General features: G+C 56.4%; 1 protein-coding gene across 16 annotated transcripts in view; it reads right to left on the bottom strand.

The window, feature by feature from the left end:
• Positions 1-14,593, bottom strand: part of PAX6 (paired box 6) — a 29,585-nt gene extending 14,992 nt beyond the window's left edge. For 2 of the 16 annotated variants that reach the window (XM_021078679.1, XM_021078696.1), the window contains exon 1: positions 660-1,511. In XM_021078679.1, the coding sequence (XP_020934338.1) occupies positions 660-855 (196 nt within the window). In that variant the 5' untranslated portion in view covers positions 856-1,511. 16 annotated transcript variants of the gene reach the window in all.

Below are 17,473 nucleotides of genomic sequence, written 5' to 3'. Positions count from 1 at the left end.
TCCAAAGATCTCTTCGAGTGTCAAGGCAAACGGGGGGGGGGTCCTACAGAACCCACACTGAATCTCCAAGGTCTCTGCATTGTTAAAACTGTGATAGGAAACTCTACAGCTCTTCAGTGCTCCCTCGGACACTAGAGTCCAGAAACGTTTGCTGTCACACTCAAAACTCTGGCGAAGACACCACACAAGCACCAGGGTTTAAAAAAAAAAAAATGCTAGAAAAAGAAAGTAAAGTAGAGAAGAATCGGAACAGCAAGTATGTGGCTAGTGAACCCCAACCTGGGTTTCATCGCCTCCACTGCAGGCTCAGAAGTCAGAGCCCCAGATCGGCTCCAACCACAGAGGAGTCTGGTTGCTGCAGTGGGGCAGAGATCTGGGAGTCTGTTCGCACCAGCCACAGCTCACTTCCCCTGCTAGACTTGGCCCTCCCCACAGCCAAGGACAGATATTAGCAAAAATCAAAAAGCGAGAAGAAAAGGAAAAGACCACACCACAGTGTCCCCATCCCTCCTTCATCCTGTTATCTCACAACCTCACCCATTGTCTAATCTTAGAGAACAGGAGAGGGAGTTAGCACCCCTCTGTAGCCCCCTCCCCAGAAACCACAGGCTCACAAATAAAGCCAATTGCCAATTTCCACCTCCTTAAAAATCTCCAACCTGCAGCCCCGACTCTAGAGAGCAGCCCTTCCAGGAGAAGACGTGGCTCCCCGTTCAGCTCTCCTTTCCTCTCCTCTCCTCTCCTCTCTTCTCCTTGGAGCCTCTGATAAATTGACTCCAGGAGCCTGAGCTTCTTAGCAATAAATAAGCTCCAAATATAGAAGAGGGGGGAAAATATGATGAGCCTCTCTGACATTTGTCTTTAAAATAAAACTAGCTGCACGTCAAGTTTGAGCTTAATTTCTGGAAATAGGCGGAAGTCGCTCCGGATCATGCATGGAAGGCTAATTGAAAAGATCAGTCGGGGCGCTTGTGGCAGCCTTGTCACTTTGTGACAGTGCTCCGCTCCGGGAAATTGCATCGTCACGACAAACGGGACCGTGATAAAACGACCCTTTCCGTCCCTATTTGTAGATCACTCAGACGAGATTGAACTGCACTCGTTTCCCCTTGGAGGGGAGCCGCGTTTTCAGGGTAGCCAAAGGCCTGGAGGGGAGGGGGGGCCGTGACTGAGGGGGGGTGCTGGAGCCTCAACTCGATGAGAAGTGACAAGCGTTTGGGGGAGCTAGGCTCCGGCCGGACCCAGCGCGAGCAGGGACATCGCGGGGACACCGCTTCTCCCACAGAGCAAGGCCTAGTTCACGCTTCCGGTTTCTCCTAAATTCCCTTTATTACTTCCCTTGCCTCGAAACGCGCTTCTACGACTGCAGCTATGAGCAAAGGGAGCCTTCCAAGAAAAAGAAAGGCTGTCCCAGAGAAAAAGCGAGAAAGACTTTCCAGACTTCACGAGCAGCCTGGGCAGGTCCCAATCTAGGAATGCCAAGGGCGTGTGCGGCCGCCCAGCCCTAGACCTCCCTCCTTCTCCCCAGTGGCAAAAAATAACGTGCCCGCCACCTCCGCAACGACCGGCCGGGCGGCGGCGGGTGCTTGCCCAGGGCCAGGTCTCCTCTGCCAGCATCGAAATGGCAGCGAGGAAGCGCAGCCCGAAGTTCCCTTTCAGAGGTTAAGCCTCAATCATTGTGTCCCTTCCCTAGGGACGGCTGGCGCTCTCGCCCAGTGGCGATGATTATGCGCCTAGAATTCGACCGCGAAGCATCTAATAGGAAAACATATGGTGTCAATTTGGATGCTCTGCGCCTCGCGCACACCCGGGAGCGAGCGGCACAAAGCCCTGCAGGCCGGCCCGCGACCCCGCGCCCCTCGGGGCCCGCCAGCCAGGCCGCAGCGGCAAACGCTCAGCGCCGCGCTCGCGCCCGGGCCCGCCCGCCCGCAAAGCCTGCTGCTGGGGACCCTGAGCTGCAGGGGGAGAACCCAGCAGCCGGGAAGGGTGGACAGAAGCCTCAGCCCCGCTGAGGAGAGTTCCTACCGGGCCAAGTGTCGGGTCCGGCAGGTTCTGCACAACTAATCCGCCTTAAGGTGCACCATTCTTGCGCTCTCTCCGGCGTTTGGCGCCCACCAGCCGCGGAAGCGCCAGGGGGAGGCAAGCGGCTCGGGAAGAGAGGGATCGGACGCTAGGGACCCTCTTCAGTCTGCAGTTCCGCAAGGGAAGGTTGCTAGAGGCCTCAGGCCTTTCTGCACTCCTTATAGCTGAGCCTTAAACCGTGTCCAGACTCCGCACCTCAACACGGACGCCTAGGTTCGCTGGGTCTCCAGGATTCTGGGCCTGGGCTCCAGATTCGCCAAGCCACATACCAGCACCCAGGAAGCGAGCAGAACAGTGGGCTGGGCCCCAGGGACCTGGGCGGAGGCAGGATGGGAGTCACAAGAGCCGGGGAATCAAAGGTACTGTGGGCCTGGACCGACCCGGACCCACACAGTTGCAGATATATCAGGACAGGGCTTCTCCCAACTCCTTGGCGCGACACCCACTCTCTTCCCAGACCCAGTAAACCCAGCACCCTGTAACAGTCCCATGGTTGGAATGCACCACCTCCACCCCAGCAGAGGCCTGGGTACCCGATCCTTTGCCTTCCAGGCCCCCAGCTGGGGTCTGCCTGCTGGGCAGGGGAGGGGAGGAGCTGCCCAGAGAGCGACTGGGGGAGGGGAGGGGAGCCCCCACCCCAGCCGGCTTGTGGAGAAGTTCAGTCTTGGCTAAGCCCAAAGGGGCCTCCTTCTCTCTCAAGGAGCAGAAGCCTCCGCCCCGCCCTGTTGGGCCCAGCCCCTCTCTCTGGGGTCAGAGCCCGGGCAGGGGCAGGGAGGGGGGTGTGAGTTACAGGATTTGGGGGGGATGGGGTTTCTCTACTGCAGCTTTGCAAACCCTTGCGGGTTGTTCTGAAGGGCCCAGCCCCTATTCTTCCAGGAGGGAGAACAGCAGAGCAAACGCCCTCTCCTTCCCAGGTTGTGGGGCTTGGAGCCGGGCACAAATGCCTCTGGTTCCCCTCGCCTCTTCCCCGCACTGAGCAGCCTGGCCAGCTAGGACCTTGAGAACCTTTGCGACCTCCTCTGACCCAAGAGTCCTCACCTCCCCAGCCCGAAGTCCAAGACCAGAGGCACTTACTGTTCTGCATACTGGCGCTGGCTGGGGGCCGAGGGATCCCACGAGGCTCGAATATAGGGCTCTGTTAGCAAGAATATAGACATTAATCCTAGGCCCATATCAGGTAGGTCTAAACTTCCCACAGAGGATGACCTTAAGCCAGAACAGGAGAGAGCCCCGTCTTTTAAGGAAATGAACCACTCAATCATTTGGGGTGACTGAGGGTCATCCAGCTGCCCTTCAGTACATGCAAAATCTACCCTTCGGACTACAAATGCTCCAATATCCCCAATCTGTTCTCCCCAAATCTCTTAGTAGTTAACCCTTGAATCAGGAAAACTGATTATCTGATTTTGAATTTTCTCCCATCTGAACAATAAAGAAGCATTCTGACTCTTTCAGATTTTGGAACCCAAAGCAGCCAAAAGGAGAACTTGCCTGAAATCTGGGATGTCTGTCCACTCTCACAATAAAAGGTCTCACACATCTGCGCGCCCCTAGTTAAAGTCTTCCCCCTAAGATAAAACAGAAGGAGAAAAAGGTATGTCAAACTGTGGCTCAAAAGCATAGTCCCAGGACTCTCTGATCCACATTCTCTGGAAGGAAAAAAAAAGAAAAATGCATCTAGGGCTCAAATTGCCATGAAACCCTAAAAGCCAGAGTTACACCCACCTTTCTGCAGTCTATCCTGCAGAAGTCCCACCTTTTGGGACTGGCTTGGGAGTTGTGGAGAACTTCACACGTTGATGCCCCATTTTGCAAAAATATATCAATAATAATAATTTTTAAAAAACAGGAAAAGGAAAGAGGAGAACAAGAGAAACTGTAGGTAATGAGTAGAGGTGATGAATAGAGCTGTGGGGCGGGGGGAAGGCTTCATGCCTCAAGTTTAGAAGGAAGGGGGAATCTCAGAACTTCAGGGTGCCTGAGAGTGCAGGCTGGGGCCAACTGGGAGGGCTTCACAGTTGTTACTCGCTCCTTCCTCAAAGAATTTCACCACCCCAGTTGCCCCCAAACCCTCTCAGAACCCAACTCTCTGGTTACCCCTCTATCCTTCACTTTCCCCCTCCAGGCTTCCCTGTGAGGTCAGACCCCCTCTCTACCCACTCTCCCAGCCTTTCTGGAACTTTGAAAGTGGCGAGCGCAACTCCCCCCCACCCCAAACCTCACTTATTGTGATTAACTTCTCCTTTGGTGTTTAGATCGTCCCCCCTTTTACAGTACTGTGACACATGCTGTCTATCTCGCCTCACTGCTTTAAAAAGTACGAACAGGAGGGGGTGAGCGTGGTCGACAAAGCCTACAGACAGCACGAACAATGGCTTCTATTCTCCAGCTCTCCCCAAACCCAAAGAGCAAAACCGAGTCTCGCTAACCAGCAACACAGCTTCCAACCAAAGGTACCAACAACCCAACGCACCAACTCACAAAGGGAACAGAGGGACACTTCTCTCGCTTTGTAAGTCCTGACCCAGTGCTGGTCCCACCAGGGTACTACGTCCTCCACCAACCCCTCCCTGCCTTCCCCTAAGAAGAAGGTTCTGGGGTGGGGGAGAAAATAGAAAAGTAATTTCTTGTTATAAATATCTGGAGGTAATTGTGTTACTGGTGTGAGTTGTTAGGGGCTGTAAAAAGATACAACGGCACCGTGGGGTGCTCAATTGGGAAGAGAGAGTTACAATAAAGAACCCATTCAAAAGGTTTGTGAAAAAAAAGAGAGAAAGACAGAGGTAAAATAATTAAATAGTCACAGCATCATTTCTCCTCATTTAAATAAAACTAAAATAGTCATTCTTTTTTTTCCTCTTTGCCTATTATGATTATTAATTTTGCCCACCTGCAAGCAAAGAATTCCAAGAAACACATTTTTCCTCTTCAAGGCTATTCCTGGTCTAATTTATTAACTAGCTGGGAGGCAGGTTAAATCCATAAAAATAAACTTAAGAGGAGGACTTTTTCCCAGCTTCCCAAGGCAGCTTGGTAAATATTGGCCACGACAGAGGGCTACCTAGTCACCCCAGCAGGGTTGGCTCCCAAGGCCTCCCTCCAGTTTCTCAGGCACCGAGACCACAGTCACATCCAGGACAGACAGAAAACCCAACTTTGCAGGGAAAGCTCCCCTCCTCCCCCGGCAGTGAGATTCTGAAACTGCACAGTAGCAGGTAGGGAGAGAGGGGAAGTGGAACTCCTCTAGAAGGGTAAAACTTCCTAAACCCATGCTGTAACCCACACAGTACTGCAACATAATGCTCCCGTCCTGGCACGAACATTCTTGGAGCCATTTTTAAAAATTCACTGGCTGATTCCAGAGAGGCCTAGCCGATTAATTTTCGAAGCAGCTGGGAAGGTGGAAGCATTTCAAATTCTGGTTCTGCTCCTTTCCCAGCCCCCCCTCAACTAAGAAGCTATCTAATTACTTAAGTAATCGTTAACCCTTCGTGCAAAAGCAACCTGGGAAGCCAGGCACCCGACACCCGGAAGCAGTCGTGAGCCGGAGGCTGGACCCCCTCCCCTCACTTGCAGCCAAGGACACCCCCACACACACCAGCTCAGCTCCGGGCTTCCTACGACCCCAGCCAGTTCAGAGACCCACTCCAGAAAAGGAGTCTTCAGATACCTCAGAGTTTCCCAGCCCTTGGTCCACGAGGCCACTGGACCACTGCCTCCCTATCCCTGCCTCAGCTTGTAATGCTGTTGTTTTAATTACTTAATTTTCAAAATCCATCTCTAAACTTCTTAGCTGGGGTGTAGGAGAGAGCTGGCTTTTGGTCCTCCCGGCCCCAGTCAAAGAGTAATTACCAATTAAGATGACGAAGTTTTACCCTCTAGGGCCAAATAAGATAACAACTAATCAAATTGCCTTCAGATGTTGGCAAAGGTCATCAGCTATAAAAAACTGTAATGTCAGCGGTAACAACTATTATTTCTCCTCCGTAAACTCACCAGGCTTTCAAGCTCTTTGCTTTTATTTCATTTTCTGCTCCCTTCCCCTCCTCAAATCTTCCCAAGTTCGAGTTAAACATCCAATACGGCTTAGGGAGCTTTGGATCATATGAGGAAAAAAAGAATCCACCGTTCACTTTGTTTTTAAACTTTCTAGAAATCACTCATGGCTGGAGGGCCAGGTTTTAGCACTCAAAAAAGAAAGCATTTCCACTTGAAATTCAACTCCATTTTCCCCAATTACATTTGCTAAAATTCAGGGCTATTATGGTGCAGGGAGATTGAGAAAATCTACACAAGGAAAGAGGCAACAACTTTATGAACTTTGAAAAGACACTTTTCCTCCTGGGGTCTTAGAATCGAACAGCTCTCAAATTACTCAGACTAATTAGCTGGGAAAGGATGTGATCAGGCGAAGGGGAAAGCCAATGCTTTCATATTGATTTTTCTAAAGGCCTCACAAAGGGGGAAAAAAAAAAAAGATCTTTGCGTTTAAAAAAAAAAAAAATCCACCTTTCCACCACCTCGAAACTTGTGGGAATGGCAACACCGGGTGCAGCTTTGTCAGAGGAAGACAAGGAAAAATACCCACCAAGCTCTGGGGGCCGGAGGAGAGGGAGGACCCCAGCTTTCGCAGGGCGAGGGCGAAGGTTGGGGGAAGCCTGGGGAGCAGAGAGTTTTCAAGTTCCGAGGTCTGCGCTCAAGTTGGGGGCCCGAGCCTGGGGGCTTGGTGGAAGCGGACAATCCTCCGGCTCGGCCCGGAGCTCCCTCGGAGCGAGCGTTCGACCGCCTCGGCCTGGAGGCTTCCTTCCCGGCTCACGCTCTCTCGCTCTTTCTCTCCGCCTCCGGCGTGGGGCTGCGGTGCCAAGTGACTGCTCAGGCTGGCGGCGGGCGCGGTGGCCCTCGGCGCTCGAGCGCTAGCGGAGTCCTCGGTGCCGGGGCGAGCGCCGCACAAAGCCGGAGGGCGGGCGGCGGCGCGGCAAGCCGGCTCCCTCGGCGCTCCCTCGGCGCGCCGCTCTCTGCGCGCTCGCAGGGCCCGCGGCTGGACAAAGCGGCCGGCGGCGGCCGGTCTCTGCAGCCGTTCCCCGGCCTGCGGCACCGCAGAGCCTCTTCGTCCTCTCCCGCCGCTCAGGAGCATTTGGCGACGCTGTGGCGGGGAGCCGCGGCGGCTGCGGAGCACGGAGCCTCGGTTCTTCCTGCGAGTTCAACCCGCGCTGGCGTTGGGGCTGAGCCGGCCGCCAGCCCCAAGCCCCACGCCGCTCCCGCTCACCGGCCGTCGCCCTCCGACGCGGGCTTTCGCTGGAAGTAGAAAGTTTGGGCTCCTGCGTGGAAACTTCTCTGGCCCAACTCTCCCGGCGTAGCAGTGGGGGAGGGGACCGGCGAGAGGGAGGAAGGAAGGGGGGGAGGAAGGGGGAGACCTGCCTGAATATTGCAATAAAAATGAAGCGAGAAGAAAGAAGCAGACTCACCTTTATGAGGCATCCTCCCTCGTCAAAGGTCCTGTCAAGAGTTTTGTTTGGTTGGGTTTGGGGTTTTTTTGCTGTTGTTGTTGCTTAAAGACCACAAAGGTTTGAAATGACGGTGTTTTAAAGGAGTTGCTGGCGAGAGTTTTCTCCACGGACGCTGCTGGTTTGGTGTGTGAGAGCAATTCTCAGATCCCTGGGAAGGAGACAGAGATTGACAATAAAATGGGCTGTCAGCGGCTGGAGAGTGAGAGATAAAGAGTGTGGGTGAGGGAAGTGGCTGTAGCCAGCACACCTATGCTGATTGGTGATGGCTCAAGTGTGTTAATGTGTGTGTGCCGGCGCCCGGCCTCGCCTCCACCGCTCCTCACTGGCCCATTAGCGAAGCCTGACCTCTGTCATCATCCTCCAGCAAAACACTTCCTCCTGCGCCTGAACCAGAGCGGGAAATGAGGCCGAGCCACGGTTCGCTTTTCAAACCCACTAATCACTCCGCAACATGCAAATGCACGGATCGCTCCCACACAAAATATTGCTTTATGCAAAGCAGCGCCGGGGCCTCGAGCCAGCCGATTGGATGCTCCCTCTCCCCGCCTGGTGCAATTGGTCCGTTTGTTTGAATATGAATACACTTGTTTTCGGCCCCGCCGGTGGGTCCCGGCCGCTCTCCCCGGCGCAGGGCCCCCGTGACTGGGCTCTGGGGCTGGCGCTGGAGACGTCTCTATGCTCGGAGCGCTCCGGGAATCAGAGCAGCCCGCACTGTGGCCTCGAACTTGAGGGGTCGAGTGAAAGCCGCTGTGCTGGGGGTCGCGCCCCCCACCTCCCTTAAGCTGGGCCCTGGACTCCCAGCTGATGGAGGGAGCAAGTTTTCTCAGCTCTGCGCGGCCCTTTCTTGGCAACTCCAACGCAGCAAGGCCTGCCGCCCCGCCTCCGCCCGCCCTCCCCTCCCGCCCCTACCCCATCTCCGTCTGGGAGCCGGGACGCGGAGCACAGCAGCGGCCGCTCCCTAGCCCACCTGGCCGCCGGGATGGAGAAGAAAAAAAGGAGCGTGAGAGTCATTGAGTCCGGGCAGCCACATTCCCGCGGAGGCCGAGATGAAGCTTAGGCCGAGAGGAGACAGCCAAGCTGGGAAACTCGGCGAGGCTGGACGGCCTTCCCAGTACAGGCCTCTGGGGCCTGCCCATTTCCCCCACCCTCGCTCCTCAGGCCCTTTCTTCTGTCCTTTCTCCTTTGGGAAGGCGCGGTGCGCAGTGGAGCGGAGGCACAGCCGGGGCTGGAGAGGCCCGAGCAAACACGCCACTTACTTTGTGTACAGAGGGTTCTTGTGAAAAGCCCTGAAGAGTCCTCACCAAACACTCACCAACTTCTCCCACGTGCCATTTGTTGACTAAGTGCGGCTGCTTTTCCAGGCGCCCGAGAGGAGGGGACGCGAGGGGGAGATGGGGGGGGTGGAGGCCTGGAGTGGAATGAGACGACCAATGCTGGGAAAGAGAGAGAGAGAGAGAATGTGCGCGCGCGCTTGAGCGCTTGCCAGCGATGTCGGTGTGTCAGCGTGTATCGCTGTGTGTCACCCGTTATCTTGTGTGGTGCGTGAGTCTCCTATCACGATTCCCTCTCCTGGGTCTGCTCATTCCACGGAGGCAGCTCCCCCTCAGCTGTTGCCAGAAAACCGGGAGGAAAGTAAGTAAATGGCTTTTCTCTTCTGACCACACACCAGAAGTCCATTTGTTGAATGCCGGACAATTAGGACACACCTCAGTACACTCCAAAGGCTCCCCTTGGTGCCCGCAGTTAAGGTGACGGGAGGGAGCGGCTGCCTAGTCCTGCGAAGTGCTGAGCTCTCTGGAGCTTGCAGGCCATGATGCAAGGAAAAGGAAAAGTTTGGCATGGGGCACACACCCCAGGACCCGGTAAAGGAGAATGGGATTGGAAGAGCTGAGGCAGGGTGGCTGAAAAGAAGCCACCACCGGTATGCTTGACTCCTCTGGACTTGTGAAAAGTGCTGAAAGTCAGAGCTCATCAGTAAAGTCTGAACTTAGCGCTGATGGGCTGCGGCCCCTGGGAGCTGGGACAGTGAGAATGATCGCTGCAGACTGCCTTGAGCCGCGGGCCTACTGTGGGTATCACCCTCTCTTCCTCAACCCAGACCCACTAATGCCGCGGCCAAGGAGTCTGGGAAGAGTTCAGGAGTGAGCGATGGCCTCTCCTGCCCGGGCCAGGTTGGGAATAGCACGACCCCTTCACCATCTCGGCCTGGGGACGGTCCTCCGGCGGCCCAGTACCTCCCAACCAGCGCCCGGAGAAGACCCAAATCAAAGAGGCTAAGGGGGTGGCGCCAGGAGCCCCGGTCGGCTGCCTCCAGTGCGAGGCTTCGTAGGACCGCGACTTTCGGAGGATCCCAGGAAGTGAGGCGGCGGGCCCAGGTCCCAGACCAGCGAGAGCCTGCATTCTCTTTCTCTCCCTTTTACTTCTCAAACAATCGTTAAAGAAGCTCGAACTCAAGTCCACTGAGCCTAAGCGCGGAGGGTGAGGGAAGCCCAGAGACTGTCCGAACTCGAGGCGAATATCATTTTTACAACCTTTCAATTAGCGACCGAGTGGATTAGCACCTTCTTAAGCTTTACCTCGGAAAGAAGCAGCCGTAATCTTATTGCTATTTCCCCTCAGGGCACTGGCTCTTTGAATCAACTCCTTCTCCCACTCCCCCAACCCCCACCTCACCTCGCAGAAAAGTTTTAACAACAAAAATCATAAGAGGCGAAAGCCGGGAGTGAATGCCACTGACGTCATTGGGTGGGGGTGGGGGTTCCGAGAAGGGTTCTTGGAAACCCCTCTGCACAAACAAGAAACAAAAAAAGACTTGGCAGCTTCCAATATGTCAATATTTGCGGGGGTGGAGGGGAGCTCAGCCCGGAGGGAGGCAGAGTTTTCAAAGTTTAAGGAGAGCGGAGTGGGGAGTTGCAGTTCTCTCCGGGCTAGTCCCAAGGAGGGTAGGGGTGCTGTTCTACATCGCAGGTCACCTCGCGCCCTCTGCCAAGCACCTGTTCTGGGGACGACACGGTCCGTTGGGGGCCTGGAACGGAGGTGCAGCGGGCCAGGGCCAGAGGTGTGCGCAAAATTGAGACAATTCGCAGGTCGCCATTTTAATTGCGGCTTCCTACACCACCGAGGCCCACTTGCTGCCCTCCGGGGGACGGGGGGAGGGGATCGCGCCTTCCGTTTCTGTCTCGCCTTTTCCCGCCTCTCCCCAGGTCTCTCCCACCCCCACCGCCCCCCTCCCCTTGGCGCCCGAGGAGGCCTCCTCTTCGGCCCCTTCCCGCAGGGGCTGCCGGGTCATCCCACCCGGTAGGAGGAGGCTGTCTTTGCCGAAGGAGTCACGCTGGGGGATCTCCTCTTGCCCAAGAGTGCCCAGAGCCTCTGGCCAGTATTGGTGCTTAAGTGTGAGATCAGGCAGCATCTCACCCTCAGCGGTCCTTGGCATTAGCCCGTGCCCACTCTCCAGGTTTCCAGTCTGGAGGCGGCCTCTAGCGAGGCAAAGATCTGCCCAGCTCTCGGGAGAATGTACGTTCGGGTCCCAGTTTCGGAACCAAGAATCTCCCTCTCGGTGTTGTGACACCTCTGAACTGCAGCTTTTCACTGCCAAGCAGAGGCACGGTTCTGTCATGTTGGGAAAGGTGGGGATGAGCTTTTCATTGAAGGAAAGTCTCTGCAGACACCTGAGCCACTTTGCAGAGCCTCAAATGGCTCTCTCCCTTCAGGTCCTGGGAAGGTGGGTTCCCTGGATATCGGAGCTGACAAAACGGGTCAAACGAGCCCCAAAGGCAAAGAAGCCCACCTCTGCTGCCCACTTCGGGGTACCTCCTCCCGGAGGACTTTCTCCCTCTTTTCACCAGCAATTGCCGGTTTCCAGCTCACTGGCAGCCTCCTGAGCCTAGAGCGCAGGGAAGCCAAGGAGAGCTGGGAGCCGGCCGGTGGCGCCTCCAGGCTGTAGCATGCTAGGCTGGAGAAAGCCGCGGTGCCCTCGCTCTTCCTCGCCTCCTGCCAAATGGCAAATATGTCAGGGCACTCTCTGAGTTCGAGTCTCTTCCATTAGGCAGCAAGAATCTCTTTTTCTCCCTCTCTCACCCAAATACTTAAAAAAAAAAAAAAAAGTCCAACTGTGTTTCTCAGCAAAGAGCTCCCTGAAGCCCAGTAGGTCCGACTCCCAAGCCTGTGCTTTCTGAGACCCTACATTCTGTAGTCCAAATAGGAAGCAGGCTTTTAAAACTCTTGATGTGTAGGACACTTGAAATCAGTGGCACTCCCTGATTTTTGCAAATGTGGCTCTCTGGAAAGTTTGCTTTCCATTTCATCACCCGGGACAGTTCTCCATCTCTTTTCTCTGTAACCCTTGCCGACAAGATATGAGTCCAGCTTCAAACGAAAAGCAAGCCAAGGCCACCTCAGTCTCTTCTCCCTGGAGATCCCCTCTCTAAATAGCAGCCACTTTTAAAGGCCAGGGACTGAGTCCTGCTGTTTGTCCTAGAGTGGAGCAGAGAACACTCGGGCTGGCAACTGGGGGGCTTTTCTGGGGGATTTGAGGTAGGGGAAGGAGGAAGGAGCAAATGTCATGGCTGGCTCGCTGGAGTAGCCAGGAAACCGGAGCTAAGCATATCCTGATGGGCTTTTAAAATGACATTGATTGGGACAAGCTGTTCTCCACCCCAGTAAGAGTTAATCTGCCTGTTAATCAAGGCACTAAGGGGCTCAATGTGAGTTTTATTAGCGATTGGAGAACAGAGGCGGCAGCGAGGGATCAAAAGCCGGGATCCCAGATATTTGTCAGTGCATTCTCCCCTCCCCCCAAAGTAGTTTCAATTAGAAAACAATTCGGCGCTTTTCATCACTTCCTAACTCAGAGTCATAGACTTACAAACCTGGTTAGCAAGGAAAACCGATGCCCAGGGCCAGCCACCCGCGATAGCGGGGGAGGTGCTGCGGTTGGTTGGCTCCGCGGAGTTCGGCCGGCAAGAGTTTAAGAATCCTCAGCCTGGGGCCCCGAAGCCTCAAATTCATTCCCCCAAGAGGAAAGGGAATGATGAATAAAACAATAAATATCACCACAAATATCGATATGCATCCCTCCGGCCAACTCCCCACTGCTCTGGCCAGGCTCCGGCGCAGGGTGGCGTTTGGCCCCGCGCTCGGCAGCGGGGCGGGCCGGAAAGTTTGCGCAGCGAGAGGGACTCTCCTTCCGTGTCTCTCCCGCGCTGCCCCCTTCTGCCCCGGAGGGGCGTTAGAGTCCCCTCGGGTTTTCCTTTCAAATTCTAAAATAAAAAAATAATACATGCCCAGGCCCTGGGGAAATTGGAATAGTAATTCATTCAATAAATGAAATTATATGAGAGGTTTTGGGAAAACCCCAAGCCAACCGCATGTGCCCTCCGATCAAGTAGGGCAAGAGAGTGAGAAGGCGACAGAAGAGGTCCCCGGCTCGCCCTGGGCACACGGCGAGGACTCTGGTCAGAGGTAATTATGTCACTGCGTTTTCTCGCTGTGACAGCCGAATAAACACAATCTCCAATAAACATCTCTAATGAGGGAGGAGGCCCGAGGATGGCTGGGTTTGATTTATGACTGGAGGAGAAGGTCCACTTCCCACTGAGAAGCGGGCAACCTGCTCACCGCCCAGACCCGGAGAAAGGAATCCGCGGAGGAGAGGACCCAGGCCCAGGTAAGGCGCGCGGCCCGGTGGTCACTTCTCTTGTTTCCCTGCTTTCCGGAGGAGGTGGGCAGGTGGCGACCACCTCTCGGAGTTGGGCGGTGGTCCCAGCACCTGTCACAGATGCCTTAGATATAAATGTCCCTTGAAGGAGCCCTCAAGAGGTCTAAAGACGGGGCGCCAGGAGCACGAGTGGGAGTCTGGGGCAAGCCAGGCCTGACCTAGAGGCCTCCCTAACCTCTCAGGCGGGTGCTTCCATGCCCTGCCTAAGCCCATACTGGTGTCGCCGGCTGCCTGGAGCTGGACTCCCAAAACTTAACTGCCCCGCGGAACCACAAGTTAGTCTGTTTGGGGTCGTTTCTTCCCTGACCCATTTTGAAGAAAGTTCTGGCTCCCGGCCTGGGTCGTCCGGGGGCAGGAGAGTGGCTGGGCGCTGCTTTCCCCTGCACGCAGAGGCCCGGCTCCTCTGGCGCCCACAAGCTTCCCACCGAGGCAGCGAACCCAGCGCCCGCGGTAACCCGAGCCCGCGTTCTAGCTCAGTGAGAATCGCTAATTATTAGGTCTTCCCAAGTGAAGCTCAAATCACACGCTGGGGGCTTTACGCGCTGCCCAGCTCTGCGGGCTGCATTCTTTCGTCCTCCTCTCCTTTATGAGAAACGAACTCCCATCTCTTAGACTTTGTTTCGGTCCAACCATCTATGGTTTGCAACCGCCGCAAACTTTTGCTGCACTTCCCCCGACCCGCGGGGTTTCCACGCGCTCCAGGCGCAGGTGGGGACTTCTGCACGCGAGAATGTCCTGAACTGCTATTGGGGGAGTTCCGGGTGCAAACTGCATCCCACCCCCAGCCCCTGCACTTCTCATGGTCGCCAGAGGCTTTTGAGACTGTAGCAGCAGATCCCTGTGTCTCTCTCTCTACCCCCCTCTCCTCCCACCTCAGCACTCAACTGGAAGTCCATTCAGAAGACTGGAATATTTTGCCACTTTTGCAGACAAACACGCTCAGCAAAGACAAGACATCCCCTCCTCGATCTTATCCCGCCCTCGGTAACTCCCCTCCATCTTTGCCTCCTTTTCAAAGAAAAATCAAGCCCCTGGGCTACTTGGGGCGGGCTTGGTTTGGGGACTCCCGTCGCGGGGAGCGGAGAGGGAGCGTGGGTCCCGAGCCGGGCCCGGGGCAGAGCCCGGGCGGTTACCTGGGAGCGGAGGGCGGGTAGGCAGGTGAGCCTGGCGGCGCCGGTTCCCACACTTCTCACCGCCGCTCGGCAGGGGAAGTGGCAGATCTGACAGCCGCGTTCTACGCGAGGACCTGCCCCAGAGTTTAAATGTCAATGATAAGAAAAGAGGGTGCTCAGGCAGGCGCTAACTTTCCTTAATATCCATGCCAGCGCGGTCCTCATTGGTTGCCCGACTCGCGTGACGTCATGGCGGCCAGAGTTGGGTTCCGCTCCGCGCAGTCTAGCGCTCGTGCGCGGCGGGAGCCTCCCCTCCCCATCCCGAGTCCGGCCCGCTCCCCGTACTGCCAACGCGGTCCTGGGCCAGGCCCTTGGTTGCCCACGCCCAATCCATCTTGGGCTGCCCCGCCCTCCTTTAGGCTGTAATGTCAACCCCAAGGAAACTAGTCCTCTTGAGTACGCTCTTCCTCCTCTCCTGGCACGCGAGACCCTGCCCCTAGGCTGACCAGCTGTCTTTCCGGGTGCCCACCAGATCCCCTCCTCAGATCCTCCGAGGAAATCACTTCATCAGAGGGACCGGAGGCGGCACTGGGTTAAGAGGAATTTTTGGCAGGAGTCGTTTTCAGGAGGAGGTGGAGGAAACGATGGTACCCCAACCTGGCCATCGTGCCTATAAGTCACAGGTGGACATAGATGGGGGCTGGGGAGAGGACGGGCTATCTCTTCCCGCAGGCTAAGCCAAAGTCCTGGCCAGGCCCGCTGGATTCCCCAAACGGCGCCCGCCCAGGCTTCCCTCCGCCCCTACGGCTAAAAGCTCTAGTCACAAAGAAAATGTAGATGATTTTATTAATCTTTGACTTGGGAATTATCTGTTGTCTTTGTGGTCTAGAGAGGGAAAATAGGAAAGTCCCAGATTCTGAAGTCAAGATTCCCCTTGCGCTGAGGAAGCAACAGAAATTGGGGCAGGGTTGGTAGGATACTGACCTGGTGGTCTGTGCTTCTTTTCCCCTCACCCCTGTGGACAAGGAGACTGCTTAGTGGAGCTGGACCTGGCTATCTTGTGACGGGGACTTAGACCCACGTTGTCATTCTCCTGTCTCCCTCCCTCCCTCCAAACAGGGGAGGGGGCTTCTCTGTGTCCAACCCCTTGCTTTTCTGCCTCCCTCTGGGTCTCGAACTTGGAAGTGACAGAGGTCCGGCCCTCAGGGGCAGGGGGCGCCTTACAAAGTGGCAGCAGGGGAAGCGGTGGGGCGTGGAATCTCTCCTTTCCGCAACTCGTGGGGGGCCTAGCTCTGGTAGATCCCGTGTTTGTGTGTGTGTGTGTCTGTGTGTGTGTGCGTGCGCGCGCGTGTGTGCTGAGGCTAGGAGGGGCACGCCTAGGCCGGAGAAGGGCCCCAGGGCCAGTTCCTGCGCACACCACTTGGGTGGGGGCGGCGAAGGGAGAGTGGAGCACAGATGGCGCCCAGGCGCCCGGGGGCCGAGCGGTTCCCGCTGCCGCCCCCGGCACACCTGGATAGGTGACTTCGCAACCAGCCGGGAGGCGGCTCCAGGCAGCCTGCCTGCCGCGTCCTCTGAGTCAGGCCAGCACCCTGTGGGACTTGATTTCTCTTTTTTGGTTCACCTCGTCGAGGGTAGGGTAGAGATGAGAATGGAAGCCTGTTGGTAGAGGTCTTAAGCGTGGTGGTTTTTTTATTTACAAACATTCTCTACACCCTCTTTATCCCAATCCCCTGGTCTTCCCGTGTCAGGGGCAAGGGGCATCCATCCTCCCCACCGGCCACTCTAATCTGGGCTAGGACCCTAAGTGGTCCTGTCTCCTCGACCCGTTTTGGCTGGAGAGTGCTGCTCAGGAAAGAGTTTCCTTGGGTTCCTCCGCTGCCATCGGCCACCTCGCGTGACCTAGTTTCTTGGTATGCCCCTAGCTCACCTCCGGGACTTGGTGCAGCACCCAGCCACAGACGTCTCTTGAGGTCTCCCCCGCTCCATGGTCTGCCTTGGAGTGTGGACTTAAGGTAGGCCCCAGGCCTGAGTAGGCCTTCGGAGCTCCCTAGTTTCCGTCCACAGCTCGCTCCCCACCCGCCCCCTCAATCCGGACCAGAGGCCGCCGGGAAGGCTGCTCAGAGCTTGTTAGGAGTCCTGGCCATTAAATGTGCGCGGATCCCTGCAACCCAGCAGGGTGCTCGAGAGCGACGCTGGAAACGCCACGGCCGCCGCCTTCTTATCTGCTTGTCAATAAAGGGCGCGCTCGGGCCGCGCGGGAGCACCGGGCGGTGGAGGCGAGGCCGGACTAGGCCCTTCCGAGCTCCCGGCCAACGCACAAGCCGCTCTCCATTTGCCCCGGGCACTGAAGGCAGGGCGGGAGGAAGCAGGGCGGGTGGCCACTGAGGAGAACGCAAGTTGAGCCGCTGCCACAGCTCGGTACCCCAGCTAGCTCGTGACCGGGGGTACTCTGGAGACCCTCCCAGAACCCGAGAGCCACGGGTCCCCTTCAAGCCACCGCTGGCCTTGCGGGCACTTCAGCCCGGCACAGCCCCTAGGAGTGCCCAGTCTGCGAGGCCCGGCCTTGACCTGCGCAGAGGCAGACTCCGCAGGCCGCACCGGCCAGCAGCGCCCAGAGAAGGACCCCATGGGCGGCCGGGGCGTCATTGAAGACTCTCAGTCGGGGGCGGGGGTGTAGAGTGCAACCTGAGGCGGCCCGCAGGTGGGGTGCAAGGGGCCAGAAATGGGAAAGGAAGCTCTTTTCTTCCAGGCTCCCCCCAACCTCAGGCTAGCCCAGACTGAAATTCTCCCACACCCAGGGCGGTCCCAAGCTCCGATTCTCCAGGACTGCAGTGAGCTAGCTCAGTAGCCAAGGGGTCTTCAGAGATTTCCAGATCACCACCGGCCCCTACACAGAGCTTCCCTTCCAGCCGAGGTGGGAGGAGGATGGGATTGAGGGGCCTGAGGTAGCCTGTAGAGGTGGAGGAAGGAAGCTAGAGGAAAGGTTATTATAGAACTGGCTTACTTGGAAGGAGACTGGGAGAGAAAGGTTTGAACTGTAGCTGAGATTTGCTGTT

This window comes from Sus scrofa, chromosome 2, assembly GCF_000003025.6.
Source record: "Sus scrofa isolate TJ Tabasco breed Duroc chromosome 2, Sscrofa11.1, whole genome shotgun sequence".
In the NCBI taxonomy this organism is placed as follows: Eukaryota; Metazoa; Chordata; class Mammalia; order Artiodactyla; family Suidae; genus Sus; species Sus scrofa.
Note: the sequence above shows the minus strand (reverse complement) of the source record. Positions and strands in the feature narration are given on the sequence as shown.